This window comes from Heptranchias perlo, unplaced genomic scaffold, assembly GCF_035084215.1.
Source record: "Heptranchias perlo isolate sHepPer1 unplaced genomic scaffold, sHepPer1.hap1 HAP1_SCAFFOLD_845, whole genome shotgun sequence".
NCBI lineage: Eukaryota > Metazoa > Chordata > Chondrichthyes > Hexanchiformes > Hexanchidae > Heptranchias > Heptranchias perlo.
In genome coordinates, this window is record NW_027139882.1 from 58,268 (window position 1) to 82,300 (window position 24,033).

Consider the following 24,033-nt stretch of genomic DNA (forward strand, 5'->3'; position numbering starts at 1 on the left):
CTCAGACCCACCCCTCCTCCCCTCGCCCTCACTCAGACCCACCCCTCCTCCCCTCGCCCTCACTCAGACCCACCCCTCCTCCCCCTCACCCAGACCCACCCCTCGTCCCCTCGCCCTCACTCAGACCCACCCCTCCTCCCCCTCACCCAGACCCTCCCCTTCCAAGTCAGTTGTGAAGTGACCTTGGTGTTAATTTTTGAACAGTCTGCTGGGAGGAGCACTCTGGCCCACACGGAGCCTTAGTGATCCAGAACAATCCATCCTGTTGCAATGGGTTAACCACTGCAAACGGTGCCCAACCTGCCCCCTCCCTGGGGTTAGACGTTCCAGAACATTCCGTCCCACCCACATGCCTAAACCCACACGCACATTTCCTTCCCCCGACCCCGGTAATCTTCCCACTACCTCCCCTCCCTCGAATCAGGTAAAAGGAGATAAACAGCGGGATAAAGTAGGTTTGAAAGGGATGGTAATGCAGTTTGAACACCGAGGGGGTTGTGACTCTGTTCAGTGTGCTGCTGTGACGAGTGTATTTAGATGTTCGAACCCTGACTGCATTACAGAGAAAGGGAGGGGTCACTCGCAGCCTCTGGTCACTGTTACCAGCTGTCCCTGCTTGTCCATTTTAAGGTAGCTCTCTTAGCTCCATATCAAAAGCAGAGTAGGACTGTTAGTGAGTGGTCGGGTATTGAAAGGGGCTCATAGTGAGTTGGACGGGTTTGTACCCCCACTTCTTTAAATGCATCAACTCCTCAATTCTCAGCAGTATCAAGCAGTTACTTACATAGTAGGTGATTACCCTGAAGGTACTAACACTCCCAGGGCAGGTACAGCACGGGTTCGATACAGAGTAAAGCTCCCTCCACACTGTCCCATCAAACACTCCCAGAGCAGATACAGGGTTAGATACAGAGTAAAGCTCCCTCTACACTGTCCCATCAAACACTCCCAGAGCAGATACAGGGTTAGATACAGAGTAAAGCTCCCTCTACACTATCCCATCAAACACTCCCAGAGCAGATACAGGGTTAGATACAGAGTAAAGCTCCCTCCACACTGTCCCATCAAACACTCCCAGAGCAGATACAGGGTTAGATACAGAGTAAAGCTCCCTCCACACTGTCCCATCAAACACTCCCAGAGCAGACACAGGGTTAGATACAGAGTAAAGCTCCCTCTACACTGTCCCATCAAACACTCCCAGGGTCAGGTACAGGGTTAGATACAGAGTAAAGCTCCCTCTACACTGTCCCATCAAACACTCCCAGAGCAGATACAGAGTAAAGCTCCCTCTACACTGTCCCATCAATTTCTAATTTTGATTTTTAAAAGAAATGAATTTATAACTTGTGCAGGCTGTAGCTGTGCAACGAGGCAGGAATTCCCTCCCCCTGTTGCAGATCAGCCACGGTCTAATTGAACGGTGGAACAGGCTCGAGGGGCTGAATGGCCTCCTCTTGTTCCTATGTTCCCCGAGCTGGCGACTGCAGCTTACACGGAATGTGATTGGTTGGAAATGCCTGTGCCTGCGTGTGTGTGGTGGTCACATGGATGTAATTATTTGAGACAGACTAAGGGAAGCAATCAACCATCTCTCTGGACATCCCAGACACTTCAGTCCTACTCTGGCAGGTTACACTCCTGATTTTCTCTCCCATTTCCCCACCCCACCCCACCTCCTCTCCTGAAGGCGCTGACTTTTGTTGGGAGGCAGGATCCACTGGCGCCACCTAACGCCTCACCCAGAGGGGGCCGTTCTTCACATGCGAGTCTAAAGGGTGAAATATCAGCAGGCTGTTCGACTGCGGGAGGCTTCGCAGTGGAAGCTGGTTTTGTCAGTGGTAGCACATTCTCGGTCGAGGGATCGCTAACACTCGTACAACATTCCCACACTTCAGCAACTCCTTCAGCACTGGGAGTCTTTACTATTTTCCAAAGCATTCCTGTGACTTCATTAATTAACAGGGGGAGGACACTGGTCGTACAGTACCAGACAGGAGTGAATCGTTCCCTTTTACCCACTGTGTACTGTACATGTACAGGAGCTGACACTGAGACACACACGGGCCGTACAGTACCAGACAGGAGTGAATCGTTCCCTTTTACCCATTGTGTACTGTACATGTACAGGAGCTGACACTGAGACACACACGGGCTGTACAGTACCAGACAGGAGTGAATCGCTGCCTTTTACCCTCTGTGCACTGTACATGTACAGGAGCTGACACTGAGACACACACGGGCCGTACAGTACCAGACAGGAGTGAATCGTTCCCTTTTACCCATTGTGTACTGTACATGTACAGGAGCTGACACTGAGACACACACGGGCTGTACAGTACCAGACAGGAGTGAATCGCTGCCTTTTACCCTCTGTGCACTGTACATGTACAGGAGCTGACACTGAGACACACACGGGCTGTACAGTACCAGACAGGAGTGAATCGCTGCCTTTTACCCTCTGTGCACTGTACATGTACAGGAGCTGACACTGAGACACACACGGGGCCGTACAGTGCCAGACAGGAGTGAATCGCTGCCTTTTACCCACTGTGTGTACTGTACATGTACAGGAGCTGACACTGAGACACACACGGGCCGTACAGTCCCAGACAGGAGTGAATCGTTCCCTTTTACCCACTGTGTACTGTACATGTACAGGAACTGACACTGAGACACACACGGGCTGTACAGTACCAGACAGGAGTGAATCGTTCCCTTTTACCCACTGTGTACTGTACATGTACAGGAGCTGACACTGAGACACACACAGGCCGTACAGTGCCAGACAGGAGTGATTCCCTCCTTTTTATCCACTGTGTGTACTGTTCTGAACTGTGCGACGTACGATGACATCATTAATGAGCATTTTATCACTGAGCTCAGCCAAATAAGGCTCGGGGACAAATTCCAACCCTGCACATTATTGACTCGACATCTGCATGAAAAGTGCAGATTTACCTCCAGAGGAACTCCCATTCCCTTTCACCGCCTTGCGCGCAGCTTGAGGTGACTTGGGTTCTTCCGCAAACCCCTGACCAGTGAGCATGGAGAACTAGCCCCAGAGCATCTCAACGCAAGCACATCCCTGACATTCGAAACCGGAGCAAGGACCGAGCTCTGCCGACACGAACATCGACGGGCAGGAGGAGAGCCTGCCCCGCACTCGCGATGGCTGCACGTCCCGGCTAAACACGTCATCCCCTTGGCACCCCGTGCAGTCATGTAATCTCCTGGGAGAGGCAAAAGAAAACCAGAGTGAAGACCCAGAGCCAATACGAAACCAGTCCAGGAGATTGCGTGCATCAGGTGTTATAAAGAGACTTGCCTTCCACACGATGCGGTCTCCTGGACTGGTTTTGATCGTCTGAGGGGGTCGGAGAGGAGAGTATTTTATCAGTGAAGGTGCCGGTCCAGCTCCCTCTTAAAGGCAGGCAGATGGTCAGCACCCACCACACCAGCCGGCAACGCATTGCAGAGGCAACGACAGTGGATGCCTGAGGATATAGACCCAAAGGCTCCGGGTTCAATTGCTGCTCTGTGCAGAGCTAGCTAAGTTTGGGTGGTGATAGCAGCACTTGGACGTCCCGAGTTCGGGTCTGTTTTTTAAAAAAAAAAGTCGGCAATCCCCCGCCTCCCCCGCCACCATCCACCCCCGCTCCTAATTGCTGTCTTGTGACTCCTGCTGGTAGGTGCCTGCCTGTGGACAAAGAAAGAAAGAACTTGTATTTCTATCGAGCCTTTCACGACCTCAGGACGTCCCAAAGCGCTTTACAGTCAATGAAATACTTTTGAAGTGTAGTCACTGTTGTAATGTAGGAAACGCGGCAGCCAATTTGCGCACAGCAAGATCCCACAAACAGCAATGTGATAATGGCCAGATCAGCTATTTTTTTTTAGTGATGTTGGTTGAGGGATAGGTTTTAGGCCCCAGGACACCGGGGATATCTTCATTGAAGTCGCAAGCATTTTGAGCTTTGCAAATAATAACATTTGTGACGTAGTTGTGTATTTGTTATATTTAATGTAAGATATTGGACCCGTTCTTCAAAATAGTGACTGTGGGATCTTTTGCATCCACCTGAGAGGGGCAGACGGGGCCTCGGTTTAACGCCTCACCCGAAAGACGGCACCTCCGTCCGTGCAGCGCTCCCTCAGTACTGGCACTGGGAAGGGTCAGCCTGGATTTTGTGCTCAAGTCTCTGGAGTGCAACTCGAACACTCAACCTTCTGACTCGGAGGCGAGAGAGAGTGCTATCACACCGCAGTCGAACAGCCTGACCGTCTCGGGTCGTACATGAAGGTTGCTAAGATGAGTTTGCTGTGAAGGCGTACCCCTAGTGAATCAATGTTGGCAGGAGAGGGAGTGGAAGTGTGATATTATGTGCCAGCCAACCTGTTTCCGTTTAGTATGCAGTAATTGCAGGTTCCTGGCCTAACTGTGCATCCATCAAAGCCATTAAACTGCAGCACATCGAGACTCTATTCTGAATCCAGATTGAAGCAATTCACCACCTTGTTTATTGAGGGACCTGGATTATTTTCCTTGTGTAGTAACAGACCTTGATGATGTATGTTTTTGATTTGTAGATAAGAAGATTAAATAGTTTCCTCTTTCCAGAGTATGTTTCAGTATGGTTCAGGGTAGTGCCATCAGGGAATCGAGTGATTGCTGGCCAAAGCAAGGGGCCGTCATGGTGGAGTGCAAGGGGTTGGGCTCGAGCCAAAGGCGGGGTGGAAGGGAAAATGTGAGGGTGTGTGTGTGGGAGGGGTCGTCTGGGAGAGAAAGTATGTCTGGTGTGCACATGAACAAGTGTTGTGTATGAGCCATTTGTACACAAGAGAGCAACCATATCCGGTGTCCATGAGCGGGGTAAGCTGGTGTGTGCTTGCAAGGGGCCAAGTGTGTGGCCAACAGGTGTGCAACAGGGCCAAGTGTGTGGCCAACAGGTGTGCAACAGGGCCAAGTGTGTGGCCAAAATGGTTTTGCTTTAGATTCTCCTCCTCTCACTGGGGTACAGGTCCCCTCTCCCCCTGAAGGTGCTGACTCTCACTGGGGTACAGGTCCCCTCTCCCCCTGAAGGTGCTGACTCTCACTGGGGTACAGGTCCCCTCTCCCCCTGAAGGTGCTGACTCTCACTGGGGTACAGGTCCCCTCTCCCCCTGAAGGTGTTGACTCTCACTGGGGTACAGGTCCCCTCTCCCCCTGAAGGTGTTGACTCTCACTGGGGTACAGGTCCCCTCTCCCCCTGAAGGTGCTGACTCTCACTGGGGTACAGGTCCCCTCTCCCCCTGAAGGTGCTGACTCTCACTGGGGTACAGGTCCCCTCTCCCCCTGAAGGTGTTGACTCTCACTGGGGTACAGGTCCCCTCCTCTCCTGAAGGTGTTGACTCTCACTGGGGTACGGGTCCCCTCTCCCCCTGAAGGTGCTGACTCTCACTGGGGTACAGGTCCCCTCTCCCCCTGAAGGTGTTGACTCTCACTGGGGTACAGGTCCCCCTCCTCTCCTGAAGGTGCTGACTCTCAGTGGGGTACAGGTCCCCTCTCCCCCTGAAGGTGCTGACTGTCACTGGGGTACGGGTCCCCTCTCCCCCTGAAGGTGTTGACTCTCACTGGGGCACAGGCCCCCTCCTCTCCTGAAGGTGCTGACTCTCACTGGGGTACAGGTCCCCTCTCCCCCTGAAGGTGCTGACTGTCACTGGGGTACGGGTCCCCTCCTCTCCTGAAGGTGCTGACTCTCACTGGGGTACGGGTCCCCTCCTCTCCTGAAGGTGCTGACTCTCACTGGGGTACAGGTCCCCCTCTCCCCCTGAAGGTGCTGACTCTCACTGGGGTACAGGTCCCCCTCCTCTCCTGAAGGTGCTGACTCTCAGTGGGGTACAGGTCCCCTCACCTGCTCTCTGGAAATTCAGAGCAGTCTCGATCCCAAGAGGGAGCCTCAAACATCAGTTAAATGCAAGGACCCAGTAAAGCGTGCTTCCAGTTCTGAATGAAATATCTCAGCCATTTGGCACCAGACATGGAAAATGTTTTGATGCGAGGAGTCTGTAGATTTGAACAGAGAGTGTATTAGAGAGTTCGTCTCTTGAGCTGTGGTTTAAAGCCCTCCGGCAGGCCTTTATAATCTGTACTTTAGGATGAAACTGCTGCCTTGTGATCTAACTGAAACACGAGACAAACATATTTAATATGAGCCGAATGCTATGCTCGACAGTCTGTCCCCGTGCTTTGCCCAGCAGTTACTCGTCAGTAGGTAAGGAAAAAAGGCTTTTATTTTTAAAAATTCATTCTTGTCATGTGGGCCTTGCTCGCTAGGCCGGCATTTATTGCCCATCCCTAATTGCCCCTTGAGAAGGTGGTGGTGAGCCGCCTTCTTGAACTGCTGCAGTCCGTGTGGTGAAGGTTCTCCCACAGTGCTGTTAGGGAGGGAGTTCCAGGATTTTGACCCAGCGACGATGAAGGAACGGCCGATAAATGCCCAAGTCGGGATGGGGTGTGACTTGGAGGTGATGGTGTATCAGTGTTAGAGTGAGGAGGAGTGACACACACACACACACACACACACACACGATCGGGACAGGAACCCTGGCTCGGGGTGCTGAGGTGGACTCTGGTGCCCCCTACACTGCTGCTAGCCAGAGACCAGCCAACCCAGCATCGACTGGAGAAGGAACCTGCAACACCCCTGTTACCATATCTAATAGTGCATTCAGCCACTGACCCTTTACATTTCACCTTTACAACAAGAAAGAACTTGCATTAATATAGCGCCTTTCATGACTTCAGGACGTCCCAAAGTGCTTTACAGCCAATGCGGTACTCTTGATGTGCAGGCACTGTTGTAATGTAGGAAACGTGACCGCTAATTTCTGCAAACAGTGTTGTGATAATGATCAGATCGTCTGTTTTTGTAGTGATATTGGTTAAGGCATAAGTGTTGGCCCAGGACACCGGGGAGAACTCCCCTGCTCTTCAAATTCAAGCAGGTATCAAATTCTCCTGAGAGTTGTTCTATAAGGGAGCATGGGTCTTAAGGGTCCATAAATCCAATAAGGAGTTCAGGAGAAACCTCTTTACTCGGCAAGTGGTGAGAATGTGGAACTCGCTACCACGTGGAATAGTTGAGGCGAATAATGTCGATGCATTTAAGGGGAAGCTCGATAAACACATGAGGGAGAAAGGAATAGAAGGATATGCTGATAGGGTGAGATGAAGTAGGGAGGGAGGAGGCTCGTGTGGAACAAATGCCAGCATAGCCCAATTGGGCCGAATGGCCTGTTACTGCGCTGTAAATGCCATGTAATCTCCAACCTGTGAACTATATTCAGGGGTTGAAGGACGAGTTGGCTCCGTGGAGTCCTTCTCTTTTCCACATTTCCCTGAGATTTCAAGTTGAATTTCTTCCCGTTACAGGATTGGACGTTTGACTGACGCGGGCAGGACAGAGTTGTCGGCAATGATCTAAGGGACTCCCAGCAGACTCGAGCAGGAACCCGTTCAGACCGACACCTTCCAGAGGCTCCCGCGGACAGGATGGGGCGCAAAAAGATTCAGATCACCCGCATTTTGGACGAACGCAACCGACAGGTAGTTGGCGGGAGCGGTCTTTTTTCTAATGCTCAGGTTTCTCCTAACCACCCCTCAGTCTTCTATCCACCTCCTTTGCTGAAGATTCTCTGGGGCGCTGGTTCCACAGGCCGCTCTCCAGTACCTCATCAAAGTGGCCAATCTTAATATATGAGCTAACGGCTCGCCGTTCGACCATGGGGTGCATCACAGTTGTGTCTAATCCTGTCCTCACGTCCGTACACACACGCACACACATTGTGCAGGGCAGGAACACTGACTGGTTATTCCCTTCCCCGGCTCAAAGGCACTGAGGCCAATGGCATAGTAAGCCAGCTAGCTCAAAACCGAGCAGGGATGGAACCTGAGACCTCCCTGGTCTGTATAGGCTCAGTGCCACACCAGGCAGTTCATTTTCCTGCCAAGCCATTGAGAGAGGGGGGAGACCTTGGTTGTGGGACTCTCGGGGAGTCCTAAGTCCATCTAATTAAATATGACTTAGGTCAGCCATGATCTAATTGAATGGTGGAATATGCTCGAGGGGCTGAATGGCCTCCTCCTGTTCCTATGAAGGATGATGACTGTGCAGAGTAAAATAATCCACTAACTCTTGTACTGTGCTTATGAATAGCAGCAAAAGGAATTCATTGAGGAATGGATATATTTGCATAATTTGGATAATCAGGCAAGACTATATATAGCAGCACTAACATGCACAGTGTAGGACAGCTTTTTTTTACACATAAAATACTAAATTTAGAATTGTAATGAGGGACTTGCAGCAATCGCTGTGTAATTAGGATTAAAATTACAAGATACTTCAGCAAAGTGGGAAACAGCGGGCCAGCAGAACTCGAGGACAGCTGATTCTGGAGGGAGGTAAGAAGGGAACAAGAGGGAGAGAGACCATCCCTCATCCTCACAAACCAAGCCTTGGTTCCTGCTGTACACAAACTGGTACCAGAGCTGAACCAACAATGGAGGCTGCAGAGGAGGAGAGTGAATACCTCCAATAGAGACCAACTATCCCATCAAACACTCCCAGGGCAGGTACAGCACGGGTTAGATACAGAGTAAAGCTCCCTCTACACTGTCCCATCAAACACTCCCAGGGCAGGTACAGCACGGGTTAGATACAGAGTAAAGCTCCCTCTACACTGTCCCATCAAACACTCCCAGGGCAGGTACAGCACGGGTTAGATACAGAGTAAAGCTCCCTCTGCACTGTCCCATCAAACACTCCCAGGGCAGGTACAGCACGGGTTAGATACAGAGTAAAGCTCCCTCTACACTGTCCCATCAAACACTCCCCGGGCAGGTACAGCATGGGTTGGATTCAGAGTAAAGCTCCCTCTACACTGTCCCAATGGACTTTGATTGAGGACAGGATTGGGCTCATCTGTGATGCCTTTCATAGAGAATAGCTCATTGATCTTAAATGTCTGAGTTGCCACATGAAGAGTGACCATTTGGTTGAGGTACCAGTATTGGAATAGTGAGTAGCCCAATAAAGATGGAGCCTGCCTCTCCTGGTAAGTTATGACAGTCTTTACATCACAATATTGTTGGCCCAAAGCTTGTTGTGACTCTGACGTAGAATCATTGAATCTTACAGCACAGGAGGAGGCCGTTCGGCCCATCGTGCCTGTGCCAACACTTTGAAAGAGCTGTCCAATTAGACCCACTCCCCCTGCTCTTTTCCCCATAGCCCTGCAATTTTTTCCCCTTCAAGTATTTATCCAATTCACTTTTGAAAGTTATTATTGAATCTGCTTCCACCGCCCTTTCAGGCAGCGCATTCCAGATCAGAACAACTCGCTGCGTAAAAAAAATTCTCCTCATCTCCCCCTCTGGTTCTTTTGCCAATTACCTTAAATCTGTGTCCTCTGGTTACTGACTGGAAACAGTTTCTCCCCATCTACTCGATCAAAACCCCTCGTAATTTTGAACACCCCTATTAAGTGTTTAGTCCTTACTGTCTTGTGTGCTTTAATTTTTTTCATAAGCGCAGACTTGGAATATCACCTAACTCTCAGTTTGGAGCTGCAGTCCCTTTCAGCATGTCATTGTCCGCTCGCTCTGAGGATTGCCCCCCGCCCCAGAACGATAGGTCCCAGGACTGGGCATGCAGTTCCCCTACACGGGGAGCTCCTGATTTCAGTCAAAATGCCAACCCATAGGAAGTTGGTGGAAAGAAAGCTCCAAAGAAAATTTGCAAAGGCTGAAAACCTGAAAACACAGCAGGGAAAGAAAACGCAAAGAAAGACTTGTATTTCTATCGGGCCTTTCACGACTCAGGACGTCCCAAAGTCCTTTACAGCCAATGTAGTAAAAGATCCCACTATTGGAAGAAGAGCAGGGGGGAGTTCTCCCCGGTGTCCTGGGGCCAATATCTATCCCTCAACCAACATCACTAAACACAGATTATCTGGCCATTATCTGATTGCTGTTTGTGGGATCTTGCTGTGTACAAATTGGCTGCCGCATTTCCTACATTACAACAGTGACCACACTTCAAAAAAAAAAAGCACTTCATTGTTTGTAAAGAGGTCCCGAAGTCGTGAAAGGGGCTATTCACTCCCTCAAACATCTGATTATATTCTTACTGTTTCCTCTTCCTCTCTTTCTCTCCCCCCCACCGACCCCCACACAGGTGACGTTCACCAAGCGGAAGTTCGGGCTGATGAAGAAGGCGTATGAGCTGAGCGTGCTGTGCGACTGTGAGATCGCCCTCATCATCTTCAACCACACCAACAAGCTCTTCCAGTACGCCAGCACCGACATGGACAAAGTCCTGCTGAAGTACACAGAGTACAACGAGCCCCACGAGAGCCGGACGAATGCCGACATCGTGGAGGTGAGGAGCCAGGTCGCGGCAAAGGCTCGGCTCGCCTTGCGATGCCGCTGAGGGTGAAGAGCCAGAGCTTTGTGCGCCAATGTTACGAGGCTGCCGGTAAAACCAGTTCCTCCCACCACCGCCCGGTGTGGCACCGAGCTGCACAGCACTTGAAAAGTCCCAGTTGCTAATTTCCACACCGTGTCCAGCTTGGGCCAGGGCGACAAAGGGGGTACAACGAATGCCCTCCGTGCCCCTGGGGTTAAGGGTGGGGGGGGCGGGGGGGTTAGCGAGGAATAAAGCAACCGGGGTAACCCATGTCCTGATAGCCATTGAGTGACCCCTGCTGGAAATTGCATTCAGCCGCGATGCCCGACACGGCGGGATAGCCGGTTGACTGTCAGGACGCTACCTGTGAAGATTAGCCACCACGGTGAAGCAGGAGAGGGCGTCCGACGGACATTTTTAAAAATTCATTCTGGGCGTCGCAGGCAAGGCCAGCGTTTATTGCCCCATCCCTTGTTGCCCTGAGAAGGTGGTAGTGGGCCTTCCTGAACTGGCGAGTAGCAGGTTTGATACAACTGAGGGGCTTGCTAGGCCACTTCTAAGGGCAGTTAAGAGTCAGCCATGTGTGGTGTGGGGACTGGAGTCACGTACAGGCCCAGACCGGGTAAGGACGGCAGGTTTCCTTCCCTGAAAGGACATCAGTGACCCAGTTGGGTTTTTACGACAATAGGATGGGTTTAGCAGTTACCTTTGTTGATGCCGCCTTAAAAGGGAAGTGAGAGAGGGAAAAAATCAGTAACATAACCACTATGCCACCGTTAGCCCGCACAGCAGTAAGCCTACGCCGTTCGTGTTTAAGATGGGAGCGAAACAGTGTTGGATTTTAGTCTTTCCAGTGCTGAGCAGGTTTAGTAAAATCACAGAATCTTACAGCACAGCAGGAAGCCATTCGGCCCATCGTGCCTGTGCCACCTCTTCGAAAGAGCTGTCCAATTAGCCCCGTTCTCATCCAAAAGACGGCACCTCCGACAGTGCAGCACTCCCTCAGTGCAGCACTGGGTGTGTCGGTCCGGATTATGTGCTCAAGTCTCCGGAGTGGGGCTCGAACCCACGACCTTCTGACTCACAAGTGAGAGAGAGAGAGAGAGAGAGCGCTGCTCACTGAGCCATGGCTGGACACCAAAGAAAGATAGTGCTCTTTTAAATGATTTATTTGCAGCATTATGCGTGTATGAGAGAGAGAGAGAGAGAGAGAGTGTGAGGGGCTGCAGGAGGAGGGGAGGGAGCTGCAAAAATCCACCCGCCTGAGGTCACCTTCCGGCGCACGTGAACCGCTCGCTGTGGGAGGCGGTGACCTCTGACCCCTGTTTCAGAGAAGCGGTCATTCGATGTGGGACATCTCGCAGTCACGTGGAATGGGACAGCCTCGCGAGCTGAGCGTGCGGGGGTATTTAATCGTGCCGGGGATTTAATCGTGTCGGAAAGGTCAGTTGGTAGCGGCGTTAATTCAATTAGACTCTGGTTGTAGCTCAGCTTGTCCCAGCTCTTCAGCTTGACACAGATTGGATCGGATTTGAAAATCTGGGGCTGTTCTTTATCCTTGTGCTGTGGTAATTCTCCCAGAGGTCAGTAATTAATCCTTTTCCATCCCACTTGCGCCCTCCACAACCTTCAGCTCATCCAAAACTCTCCTAACCCGCACCAGGTCCCGCTCACCCACCATCCCCGTGCTCGCTGATCTACATTGGCTGCAGAGCTGCACTGTCGGAGGTGCCGCCTTTCGGAGGAGACGTTAAACCGAGGCCCCGTCTGCCCCTCTCAGGTGGATGTGAAAGATCCCACGGACGCTATTTGAAGAAGAGCAGGGGGGGGGGGGGGAGTTCTCCCCGGTGTCCTGGGGCCAATATTTGTCCCTCAACCAACATCACTAAATACAGATGATCTGGTCATTATCACATTGCTGTTTGTGGGATCTTGCTGTGCGCAAATTGGCTGCCGTGTTTCCTACATTATAATAGGGGCTGCACTTCTAAAGTATTTCAGTGGCTGTAAAGTGCTTTGGAACGTCCTGAGGTCCTGAAAGGCGCAACAGGACCACGGCGGGTAGATGGAGTTAAGATACAGATCAGCCATGATCTAATTGAATGGTGGAACAGGTTCGAGGGGCTGAATGGCCTCCTCCTGTTCCTATGTTCCTAAAATATGCCGTAACTTTCTCTGATTCTATGATGAATATGTGACAGGTACTTTCTGATTGTGTGTGTGTGTGTGTGAGGGGAGGGTTTTTTACATTTCTTTTATTTGATGAGGGTGAGACCTGAATACTAATCTTTTATTGTTTAACTCTCTTTATGAAGACAGTCCTGCATTGTGCTTTAATAGCAGATTAAGGGAGTGACACAAAACTGTCATGTGGGGTATGTGATAATTAGAGAGATGATATCTATCTCTGACAGGGACCGGTAACAGTGCTGACTGCTCGTATCCCTACAACACACAAATTAGTCCTCTCGGTGCTAATTAGCCCCGAGGGAGCAGCAGCATCTCTCCGCAGGTTATTTCATAAAGAATATGGTTCTTGAATTTATTTAAAGAATAGCATTAACTTCACATAAACACAGAGTTGGTCCAATGAGTGAACCTTCTTTTCATTCACTCCCATTGTACAGAATCCCAATGGACCAAACCCCTTCCCATTCACTCCCACTTTATAGAATCCCAATGGACCAAACCCCTTCCCATTCACTCCCATTGTACAGAATCCCAATAAACCAAACCCCTTCCCATTCACTCCCATTGTATAGAATCCCAATGGACCAAACCCCTTCCCATTCACTCCCATTGTACAGAATCTCAATGGACCAAACCCCTTCCCATTCACTCTAAACCCTGTGGCTTGCTACCTCTTTCACAAACTCGAAACCTACTTCATTCACTCTTCCTTATATCAAGACCGACACCTAATAGCACTGACCCTTCTCCCATCTTTGATAGCTGTCCAGTTGTTTTCACTCCTGTGAAGTCCTTTGGCACGTTTTATTATGTTAATGACATTATGTGAGTATTGAGTCTCGACAGTCACCTGGCAGGTGGCTGTTTGGCATCAGGAGGCGTCACAGCTGAGCCACAGCTGGCGACCACCTTCAGGCAGGAAGTCAATAACCAGCGATCAGGAGCGGGAGCCCTGTAGGAAAGGCCCCTGGTCCCAGGCAAAGTAAAATGTCTGGTAACATTTGTTGGATTCTTTGTGACTCAGGGCATCGTATCAGGTCGTGGTTTCAATAATCGTCAGTCAGAGTGAAAGTGTGAGAGTTATAATCCACCTTATCGGATTGTCAGAGTGCCCCGCCATCGGTTCCTTTTTCGAAGTGCAGTGACGTTTGTTATGTACCCAAACAAGGCACGAGTTTGGCACACAGCAAGATCCCACAGGCAGCAATGAGGCAAATGGCTAATTAATCTCCTCCTTTGGCGGTGCTGGTTAAAGGAGGAATCTCGGCCAGGACGGCCCACTGTGCTAATTAACCCTGAGGGACTGGCTTTGGCCTCTCTGAGCAATTGGGTTATTAGGTCTCGTAGAATTTATTGGAAAGGAAAGAAAGGAGTATTTTTGAAGTGCGGTTGCCTGTGGTAATGTGGGGCATTAATTTGCGCACAGCAAGGTCCCACAAACAGCAGTAAGATAAATGACCAGTTAATCTGTTTTATAGTGATGTTGGTTGAGGGTTAAATATTGCCCAGGACACCGGGGAGAACTCCCCTGCTCTTCTTCAAATAGTGGCCGTGGGATTTTTTTTTTTGCGTGCACCTGAGAGGGCAGACGGGGCCTCGCTGTAATGTCTCATCCAAAAGACGGCACCTCCAACAGACTAACTCTCCCTCAGTACCTAGATTGTGGGCTCAAGTCTCTGAAGTGGGGCTTGAACACACAACCTTCAGACTCAGAGACGAGAGTGCTACCACTGAGCCAAGACTGACGTCTAATAGCACTAATTTCAGACCATATAGTTTAATAAAACATACAACTCCCTGCTCTTGCTCCAGTAGTGCAGTGGGCTCTCGAACATCCACCCAAACAGACAGACGGGGCTTCGGTTTAACGTAAGATCTGGTGCACAGTGCCTCTGACACTGCAGCACTCCCTCAGCACTGCAGTGGGCTGTTGGCCTAGATAATGGGCTGAGGTCCCTGGAGTTGTGCTTGAACCCAGAGGTGAGAGTACTACCAACTGAGCCAAGCTGCAAATGGTGAATGGTTCAAATCCTCTTTTCCCTTCATTCCTGCACCCAGCATTTTTGGTTTGGCCAAACATTTTTTCATGAAAGACAGTGCCCCTTTAGCTGGATGAGCGATCGATTGTCCATTTTAACGAAACGTGATGTGGAGATGCCGGTGATGGACTGGGGTGGACAAATGTAAGGAGTCGTACAACACCCGGTTATAGTCCAACAGCTTTATTTGAAATCACAAGCTTTCGCAGCTTTGCTCCTTCGTCAGGTGAAGTGAAGAGATGCATATAGGCACAGCATATATAGTCAGAGAACAATGCCTGATGATTACAGATAATCTTTCTAACTGCCCTTTATCACACCTCGGCAGAGAGATAATCACAGCAATCAAAGGAGTGAATGGTGTTCAGACAGGTTAGTCAGGGAAACATTACATCCAAGAATACTGAGGTGGAGTCACCAGGGGTCAAATGTAGCAGATGCTGGGGTTTGTACTAAAAACAGATAACTTTTTTTTGCTGGACATCGCAGCAGGTCCGGCCGCATCTGTGTATGGAGAACAAGCCAACTACGACTTGAGTCTGGATGACTCTACGTCAGGTGGGGTTACAGGGAGCGTGACATGAACCCAAGATCCCGGTTGAGGCCGTCCTCATGGGCGCGGAACTTGGCTATCAACTTCTGCTCGACGATTTTGCGTTGTCGTTTGTCTCGAAGGCCGCCTTGGAGAACGCTTACCCGAAGATCGGTGGCTGAATGTCCTTGACTGCTGAAGTGTTCCCCGACTGGGAGGGAACCCTCCTGTCTGGCGATTGTTGTGCGGTGTCCGTTCATCCGTTGTCGCAGTGTCTGCATGGTCTCGCCGATGTACCATGCTCCGGGGCATCCTTTCCTGCAACGTATGAGGTAGCGACATGCAGACACTGCGACAACGGATGAACGGACACCGCACAACAATCGCCAGGCAGGAGGGTTCCCTCCCAGTCGGGGAACACTTCAGCAGTCGAGGACATTCAGCCACCGATCTTCGGGTAAGCGTTCTCCAAGGCGGCCTTCGAGACAAACGACAACGCAAAATCGTCGAGCAGAAATCGATAGCCAAGTTCCGCACCCATGAGGACGGCCTCAACCGGGATCTTGGGTGCATGTCACGCTACACGTAACCCCACCTGACATAGAGTCATCCAGACTCAAGTCGTAGTTGGCTTGTTCTCCATACACAGATGCGGCCGGACCTGCTGCGATGTCCAGCAAAAAAAAGTTATCTGTTTTTAATACAAACCCCAGCATCTGCTACATTTGACCCCTTGTGACCCCACCTCAGTATTCTTGGATGTAATGTTTCCCTGACTAACCTGTTTGAACACCATTCACTTCTTTGATTGCTGTGATTATCTCTCTGCCGAGGTGTGATAAAGGGCAGTTGGAAAGATTATCTGTAATCACCAGGCATTGTTCTCTGACTATTTATGCTGTGCCTTTATGCATCTCTTCACTTCACCTGACAAAGGAGCAAAGCTCCGAAAGCTTGTGATTTCAAATAAAGCTGTTGGACTATAACCGGGTGTTGTACGACTCCTTACATTAATGAAACGTAAGAGATAGCAACTGGTCCAGCAGGTTTATTTTTGGGCGTATGATTAAGAGTTTGTGAGGAATACACTCATCTCCAAGGTTTAACACCAGGGCCAGTGGGTGGGAAATGAAATGGTTAATTCACATTGGTCTGGATTGAGGTATCTTGTGGAGAACTCCGGGGTTTCGGAGGAGGGCGTGGGGGATACTGTACACCAGAGGTGAAAGCAGGTTTTGGAGCATTCCACCACGGGTAAGAGGAGAGTGTATGTCACTAACTGCTGTCGTAAAAGGGAGAGAGATTGGAACATAGGGACAGGAGGGGGCCATTCAGCCCCTCGAGCCTGTTCCGCGATTCAATTAGATCATGGCTGATCTGTATCTTAACTCCATTTACCCGCCTTGGTTCTGTAACCCTTAATACCCTTTCCTAACGAAAACCTATCAATCTCAGGTTTGAAATTTTCAATCGACCCCCGGCCTCAACAGCTTTTTGGGGGAGAGAGTTCCAGATTCCCACTCCCCTTTGTGTGAAGAAATGCTTCCTGACATCACCCCTGAACGGCCTGGCTCTAATTTTAAGGTTCTGCCCCCCCTTGTTCTGGACTCTCTCCCACCAGAGGAAATAGTTTCTCTCTATCGACCCTATCGAATCCTTTAATCATCTTAAACCCCTCGATTAGATCACCCTCTATACTCGAGGGAATACAAGCCCAGTCTGTGCGTCCTGGCCTCGTAATTCAACCCTTTTACCCCCCGGTATCATTCGGGTGAATCTGCGCTGGGTGCCTTCTGTCAGAATCAATGCTAGGCAGTCTGTCAACAGCTTGTAGTGGAATGTGAGAGTGTGTGCTGAGCATGTGGGGAGAGGCAGCAGCATCTGTCAAACCTCAATTCTAGACACAGTGCAACAAAACCCTCCCCGGCTGGTCAGCAAAAACGATTTCTAAGGGGGCTCTGCTTTTTATCCTCTTCCCGACAAAACAGACTTGTTCCCCTATTCTTTTACCGAGTAAAGCAGAAATACACGGCAGGTCAGTCCACAACTGGACAGTGCCTCAAAGGAATGGAATTGAAGGTAGTCTTGCACTCTGAAGTACAATAGAATAATGTCTTATCATCTCGAAACTTAGAGTCGTTCCAATCTGGAATACACTGCCTGAAAGAGCGGAGGAGGCAGATTCAATAGTAACTTTCAAAAAAAGGGATTTGGATAAATGCTTGGAAAGGAAAAAATTGCAGAGCGGCAGAGAGGTGACCTTTTAGTGTCAGCTGTGGCTCAGTGGGTAGCTCTCTCTCTCTCTCTCTCTCTCTCTCTCGCCTCCGAGTCAGAAGGTTGTGGGTTCGAGCCCCACTCCAGAGACTCGAGCACAAAATCTAGGCTGACACTCCATTGCAGTACTGAGGGCAGTGCTGCACTGTCAGAGGTGCCGTCTTTTGGATGAGACGTTAAACCGAGGTCCTGTCTGCCCCTCTCAGGTGGATGTAAAAGATCCCATGGCACTATTTCGAAAAAGAGCAGGGGGAGTTCTCCCTGGTGTCGTGACCAATATTTATGCCTAAAAACAGATCATCTGGTAATTATCTCATTGCTATTTGTGGGATCTTGCTGTGCACAAATTGGCCTCCGTGTTTCCTACATTACAACCGTGACTGCACTTCAAAAAGTACTTGATTGGCTGAAAAGCGCTTTCCCAACTTGCACCAAATCCCATTCACCCATCACCCCCCCGTGCTCGCTGACCTACATCGGCTCCCAGTCCAGCAACGCCTCGATTTTAAAATTCTCATCCTTGCGTTCAAATCCCACCATGGCCTGGCCCCCGTCCCTATCTCTGTGACCTCCTCCAGCCCCACAACCCTTCGAGATCTCCGCGCTCCTCCAACTCTGGCCTCTTGCGCATCCCCCGATTTCCATCGCTCCGCCATTGGCGGCCGTGCCTTCAGCTGCACGGGCCCTAAGCTCTGGAATTCCCTCCCTAAACCTCTCCGCCTCTCTCTCCCCTCCTTTAAGACGCTCCTTAAAACCGATCTCTTTGACGAAGCTTTTGGTCACCTGTCCTAATATCTCCTTATGTGGCTCGGTGCCAAATTTTGTTTGATAATCGCTCCTGTGATCCGTAGTAAAATGTCCCAAAGCATTTCACAGGAGTGTTATCAGTTCCTGGTTGCAAGAGGGATATTGGCCAGGACACTGGTAGAAGCACACTGCCGAACAAATAGCGCTGTGGATTCAGCAACCAAGGCTTTTGCTTAATGTCCCATCCATAAGACAGCACCTCCGACAATGCAGCTGGAGTGTTGGTCTCAAGTCCTGGAGTGGGACTCAAACCCACAACCACAGGTGTGAGTGCTACCACCGAGCCAAACTCTCGCACAATTCTGAAAAATCCAGAATTACATAGAATTTGCAGCACAGAAACAGGCCATTCGGCCCAACAGTTCCATGCCAGCGTTTATACTCCACATAAGCCTCCTCCCACCTCTTTTCATCTCACTCTATCAGCATGTTCTTGCTCCCTCATGTGTTTATCCAGCTTCCCCTTAAATCCATCTATGTTATTTCCCTCAACCACTCCATGTGGGAGCGAGCTCCACATTCTCACCACTCTCTGGGTAAAGAAGTTTCTCCTGAATTCCCTATTGGATTTATTAGTGATTATCTTATATTTATGGCCCCTGGTTTTGGTCTCCCCCACAATTGGAAATATCTTCTCTACGTCTATCCTATCGAACCCCTTCATAATTTTAAAGACCTCTATCAGGTCACCCCTCAGCCTTCTCTTTTCTAGAGAAATTCACTAATGCAGATGTATTGGAGTCTGCTCGAGTCTCTGGGATGCAGTGATCTCTCTGACGCTTCCCTTTCCCTCCCTTATTTTCTTCTTGTTTGTGCCGAGCGTGGTAATTATCACTTTTCACCCGCTTTTTGTTGAACCTTTCAGTTCCCGTCAGGCGAGGGTGCCTGTGAGGAGGGGAGGGGTTTCCTCCCAGCACTCCGTCATTAACAGAGCTCGTCAGCCTCCGAGGGAGAGAGAGAGAGAGAGAGAGAGTAAGCAGGAGAATTATGAGGAGGAAAATTCCCGCTTGCTCTCACTGCGTCTAGCTGAGTTGTGCTCACCGGGGAAGGCAGTTACCTGCGGAGGTCGTGAGGTCACAGATTTAGGGATGGAGCGAGTCCAGCTGTCTCATCGTGGCTGTTCCCACACTGGAGCTGTTTAATCCCTCGAGTTTAGAAGGTTAAGGGTGATCTAATCGAGATGTTCAATAGGATGAAGGGTTTCGAGAGGGCAGGTGCAGAGAAACTAGTTCCTCTAGTGGGGGAATCCAGAACAAGTGGGGGGACACAATCTTAAAACTAAAGCTAGGCCATTTAGTAATGAAAGAAAGATGTTGCATTTATATAGCGCCTATCACAACCTCAGAATGTCAGAAACCACTATACAGCCAATGAAGTACTTTTGAAGTGTAGTCACTGTTGTAATGTGGGAAACGGGACGGACAATTTAACGCACAAATGTGAGGGGGATGCAAAGAGGCTCCAATGTGATTTAGACAAGTTGGGTGAGTGGGCAAGAACATGGCAGATGCAGTATAACGTGGATAAATGTGAGGTTATCCACTCTGGTTGTAAAAACAGAAAGGCAGATTATTATCTGAATGGTGATAGTTTGGGAAAAGGGGAGGTGCAACGAGACCTGGGTGTCCTTGTACACCAGTCGCTGAAAGCAAGCATTCAGGTGCAGCAAGCAGTTAGGAAGGCAAATGGTATGTTGGCCTTCATTGCAAGAGGATTTGAGTACAGGAGCAGGGATGTCTTACTGCAGTTATACAGGGCCTTGGTGAGACCACATCTGGAGTATTGTGTGCAGTTTTGGTTTCCTTATCTGAGGAAGGATGTCCTTGCCATGGAGGGAGTGCAACAAAGGTTTACCAGACTGATTCCTGGGATGGCAGGACTGACGTATGTGGAGAGATTGGGTCGACTAGGCCTGTATTCACTAGAGTTTAGAAGAATGAGAGATGATCTCTTCGAAACATATAAAATTCTAACAGGAGTAGATGTACTAGATGCAGGGAGGATGTTCCCGATGGCCGAGGAGTCCAGAACCAGGGGTCACAGTCTCAGGATATGGGATATACCATTTAGAACCGAGATGAGGAGAAATTTCTTCACTCAGAGGGTGGTGAACCTGTGGAATTCTCTACCACAGAAGGCAGTGGAGGCCAAGTCATTAGATGTATTCAAGAAGGAGATAGATATATTTCTTAATGCTAAAGGGATCAAGGGATCAAGGAATATGGGGAAAAGCGGGAACAGGGTACTGAGTTAGACGATCGGCCATGATCATTTTGAATGGCAGAGCAGGCCCGAAGGGCCGAATGGCCTACTCTTGCTCCTATTTTCTATGTTTCTATGCACAGCAAGATCCCGCAAACAGCAATGTGATAATGACCAGATAATCTGCTTTTTAGTTGATTGAGGTGTGGTTATTGGCCCCAGGACACCGAGGAGAACTCCCCTGCCCTCCTTCCAATAGTTCGACAGGATCTTTTACACCCACCTGAGAGGGCAGACGCGGCCTCTGTTTGACGTCTGATCCAAAAGACCTCCGACAGTGCAGCACTCCCTCAGTACTGGCACTGGGAGTGTCAGCCCGGATTATGGGCTTAAGTCTCTGGCGTGGGACTCGAACCCACGACCTTCTGACTCAGAAACGAGAGCGCTACCCACTGAGCCACGGCTGACACCAGAGTGTCAGGAGCGGAATCTGGAAGCATTTTCTCACACAGAGGGTAGTAGAAATCTGGAACTAGCTCCCCTCAAAAAAAAAAGGCTGTTGATGCTGGGGGTCAGTTCACAGGTTTTGGGGATTTTAAAGGAAGAGAGGTGGAGAGGCAGATAGGTTTTGGGAGGGAGTTCCCACTCCTGATCCTTGCTGTAAAGCACACCCATGTAGATCTCCATTAAGCACAGGGAGAGGGAAAGAAGGGGAGAGGGGCCTGTCCTATCCTCCACCCTTTCCTGCTCCCTCTAATTCTCCCTCTCCCTCTTCTTCCCCCTCTCCTTCTTTCTCCCTCTCCTTCCCTGTCCCTCCTCCCCCTTTCCTCTCCCTCTCCTTCCCGTTCTTCCTTACCTCTCGCTCTCCCTCACTTGGCTGAGGTACCGGAAGGTGATCAGCCCCCTGAGAATCTTTGCCCCAGCACCAGTCCATGCCTCTGCGAGAGGAAGAGAGCAAGTTATGCAGAAAAAACACACACATATACTCCTGCCTGGGTTACTGTGTGTAATCCCGACAGGTGGAGCTCCCAGAATGGGTGTTTTTCAGTAAAATATCAAACCTCATATCACACTCTAGAATCTGTCACTGATATCCGATTTTATTCAGCAGAGTAAGGGTTACTCACTGTAACTGTACAGAGTTCCTGTTTCATTCAGCAGAGTAAGGGTTCCTCACTATGTAACTGTACAGAGTTCCTGTTTCATTCAGCAGGGTAAGGGTTACTCACTAACGGTACAGAGTTCCTGTTTATTCAGCAGAGTAAGGGTTACTCACTGTAACTACAGAGTTCCTGTTTATTCAGCAGGGTAAGGGTTACTCACTGTAACTACAGAGTTCCTGTTTATTCAGCAGGGTAAGGGTTACTCACTGTAACTGTACAGAGTTCCTGTTTATTCAGCAGGGTAAGGGTTACTCACTGTAACGGTACAGAGTTCCTGTTTTATTCAGCAGGGTAAGGGTTACTCACTGTAACTGTACAGAGTTCCTGTTTTATTCAGCAGAGTAAGGGTTACTCACTGTAACTGTACAGAGTTCCTGTTTATTCAGCAGAGTAAGGGTTACTCACTGTAATGGTGCAGAGTTCCTGTTTATTCAGCAGGGTAAGGGTTACTCACTGTAACTGTACAGAGTTCCTGTTTATTCAGCAGGGTAAGGGTTACTCACTGTAACTGTACAGAGTTCCTGTTTATTCAGCAGGGTAAGGGTTACTCACTGTAACTGTACAGAGTTCCTGTTTATTCAGCAGAGTAAGGGTTACTCACTGTAACTGTACAGAGTTCCTGTTTATTCAGCAGAGTAAGGGTTACTCACTGTAATGGTGCAGAGTTCCTGTTTATTCAGCAGAGTAAGGGTTACTCACTGTAACTGTACAGAGTTCCTGTTTATTCAGCAGAGTAAGGGTTACTCACTGTAACTGTACAGAGTTCCTGTTTTATTCAGCAGGGTAAGGGTTACTCACTGTAATGGTGCAGAGTTCCTGTTTATTCAGCAGAGTAAGGGTTACTCACTGTAACTGTACAGAGTTCCTGTTTCATTCAGCAGAGTAAGGGTTACTCACTGTAACTGTACAGAGTTCCTGTTTATTCAGCAGAGTAAGGGTTACTCACTGTAACTGTACAGAGTTCCTGTTTATTCAGCAGAGTAAGGGTTACTCACTGTAATGGTGCAGAGTTCCTGTTTATTCAGCAGGGTAAGGGTTACTCACTGTAACTGTACAGAGTTCCTGTTTATTCAGCAGAGTAAGGGTTACTCACTGTAATGGTGCAGAGTTCCTGTTTATTCAGCAGGGTAAGGGTTACTCACTGTAACTGTACAGAGTTCCTGTTTATTCAGCAGGGTAAGGGTTACTCACTGTAATGGTGCAGAGTTCCTGTTTATTCAGCAGAGTAAGGGTTACTCACTGTAACTGTACAGAGTTCCTGTTTATTCAGCAGAGTAAGGGTTACTCACTGTAACTGTACAGAGTTCCTGTTTATTCAGCAGAGTAAGGGTTACTCACTGTAACTGTACAGAGTTCCTGTTTATTCAGCAGAGTAAGGGTTACTCACTGTAACTGTACAGAGTTCCTGTTTATTCAGCAGAGTAAGGGTTACTCACTGTAACTGTACAGAGTTCCTGTTTATTCAGCAGAGTAAGGGTTACTCACTGTAACTGTACAGAGTTCCTGTTTATTCAGCAGAGTAAGGGTTACTCACTCTAACGGTACAGAGTTCCTGTTTATTCAGCAGGGTAAGGGTTACTCACTGTAACTGTACAGAGTTCCTGTTTTATTCAGCAGGGTAAGGGTTACTCACTAACGGTACAGAGTTCCTGTTTATTCAGCAGAGTAAGGGTTACTCACTGTAACTGTACAGAGTTCCTGTTTATTCAGCAGAGTAAGGGTTACTCACTGTAACTGTACAGAGTTCCTGTTTCATTCAGAAGGCTGTGGGTTAACAGTGAAAACACTGATCAGAAATAGGAAGTGAGGTTGGAGATATTTTCAGCTCAAATGTTTGTGAAATTTTAACCGTTGGGAAATATTTGTGGCTGTTGTATTTTAGGGTTTACAGTAATTATTTCCTAAATTGGAACAGTCATTTAATAGGAATCAAGCCCCTTGTGTTGAGTACATATTGTAAGTGGTGCGTTCACTGTACGCACAACTTGTGTGTATTAACTGAAATCCCTCAGAGGAGTATGGAAAATGGGCCCTTCATGTCCCTCCCTGTTCCCCTGGGAGTTATCAGAAGGAGCGGATTCTGCACTGCCATCAGGCTGGGATACTCAGTCTCATCCTGGCGGGATTTTCCAGCATGCGTCATTCCGCGGCGGATACATTGAATACTGTGTAGGATGTGGAGAGAAAGTGGGAGATTGCAGGATCTGAGCCGTGCTCATAACGCTGGGTGTTTGGGAATGGGGGGTGCTGTACCCCATACAATCTGCGTCCATCCTAAGAGAGAAAGATGTTCATGTAAAAACTCATGCCTCTGCTCGCTTGCTCTTCTATCTCTCTCTGTCTCTATTTCTTCCTTTATCTCCTCTCTCCCCTTA

The 24,033-nt window shown here is 49.3% G+C and overlaps 1 protein-coding gene across 2 annotated transcripts in view; it reads left to right on the forward strand.

Moving 5' to 3' along the window:
- LOC137319428 (MEF2 transcription factor homolog) overlaps positions 1-10,541 on the forward strand; it is a 29,983-nt gene extending 19,442 nt beyond the window's left edge. For both annotated transcript variants that reach the window (XM_067981634.1, XM_067981635.1), the window contains exons 2-3: positions 7,415-7,588; positions 10,221-10,541. In XM_067981634.1, the coding sequence (XP_067837735.1) occupies positions 7,535-7,588; positions 10,221-10,475 (309 nt within the window). In that variant the 5' untranslated portion in view covers positions 7,415-7,534 and the 3' untranslated portion in view covers positions 10,476-10,541. The remainder of the gene's footprint in view (positions 1-7,414; positions 7,589-10,220) is intronic.
- The last annotated feature ends 13,492 nt before the right edge of the window (positions 10,542-24,033 follow it).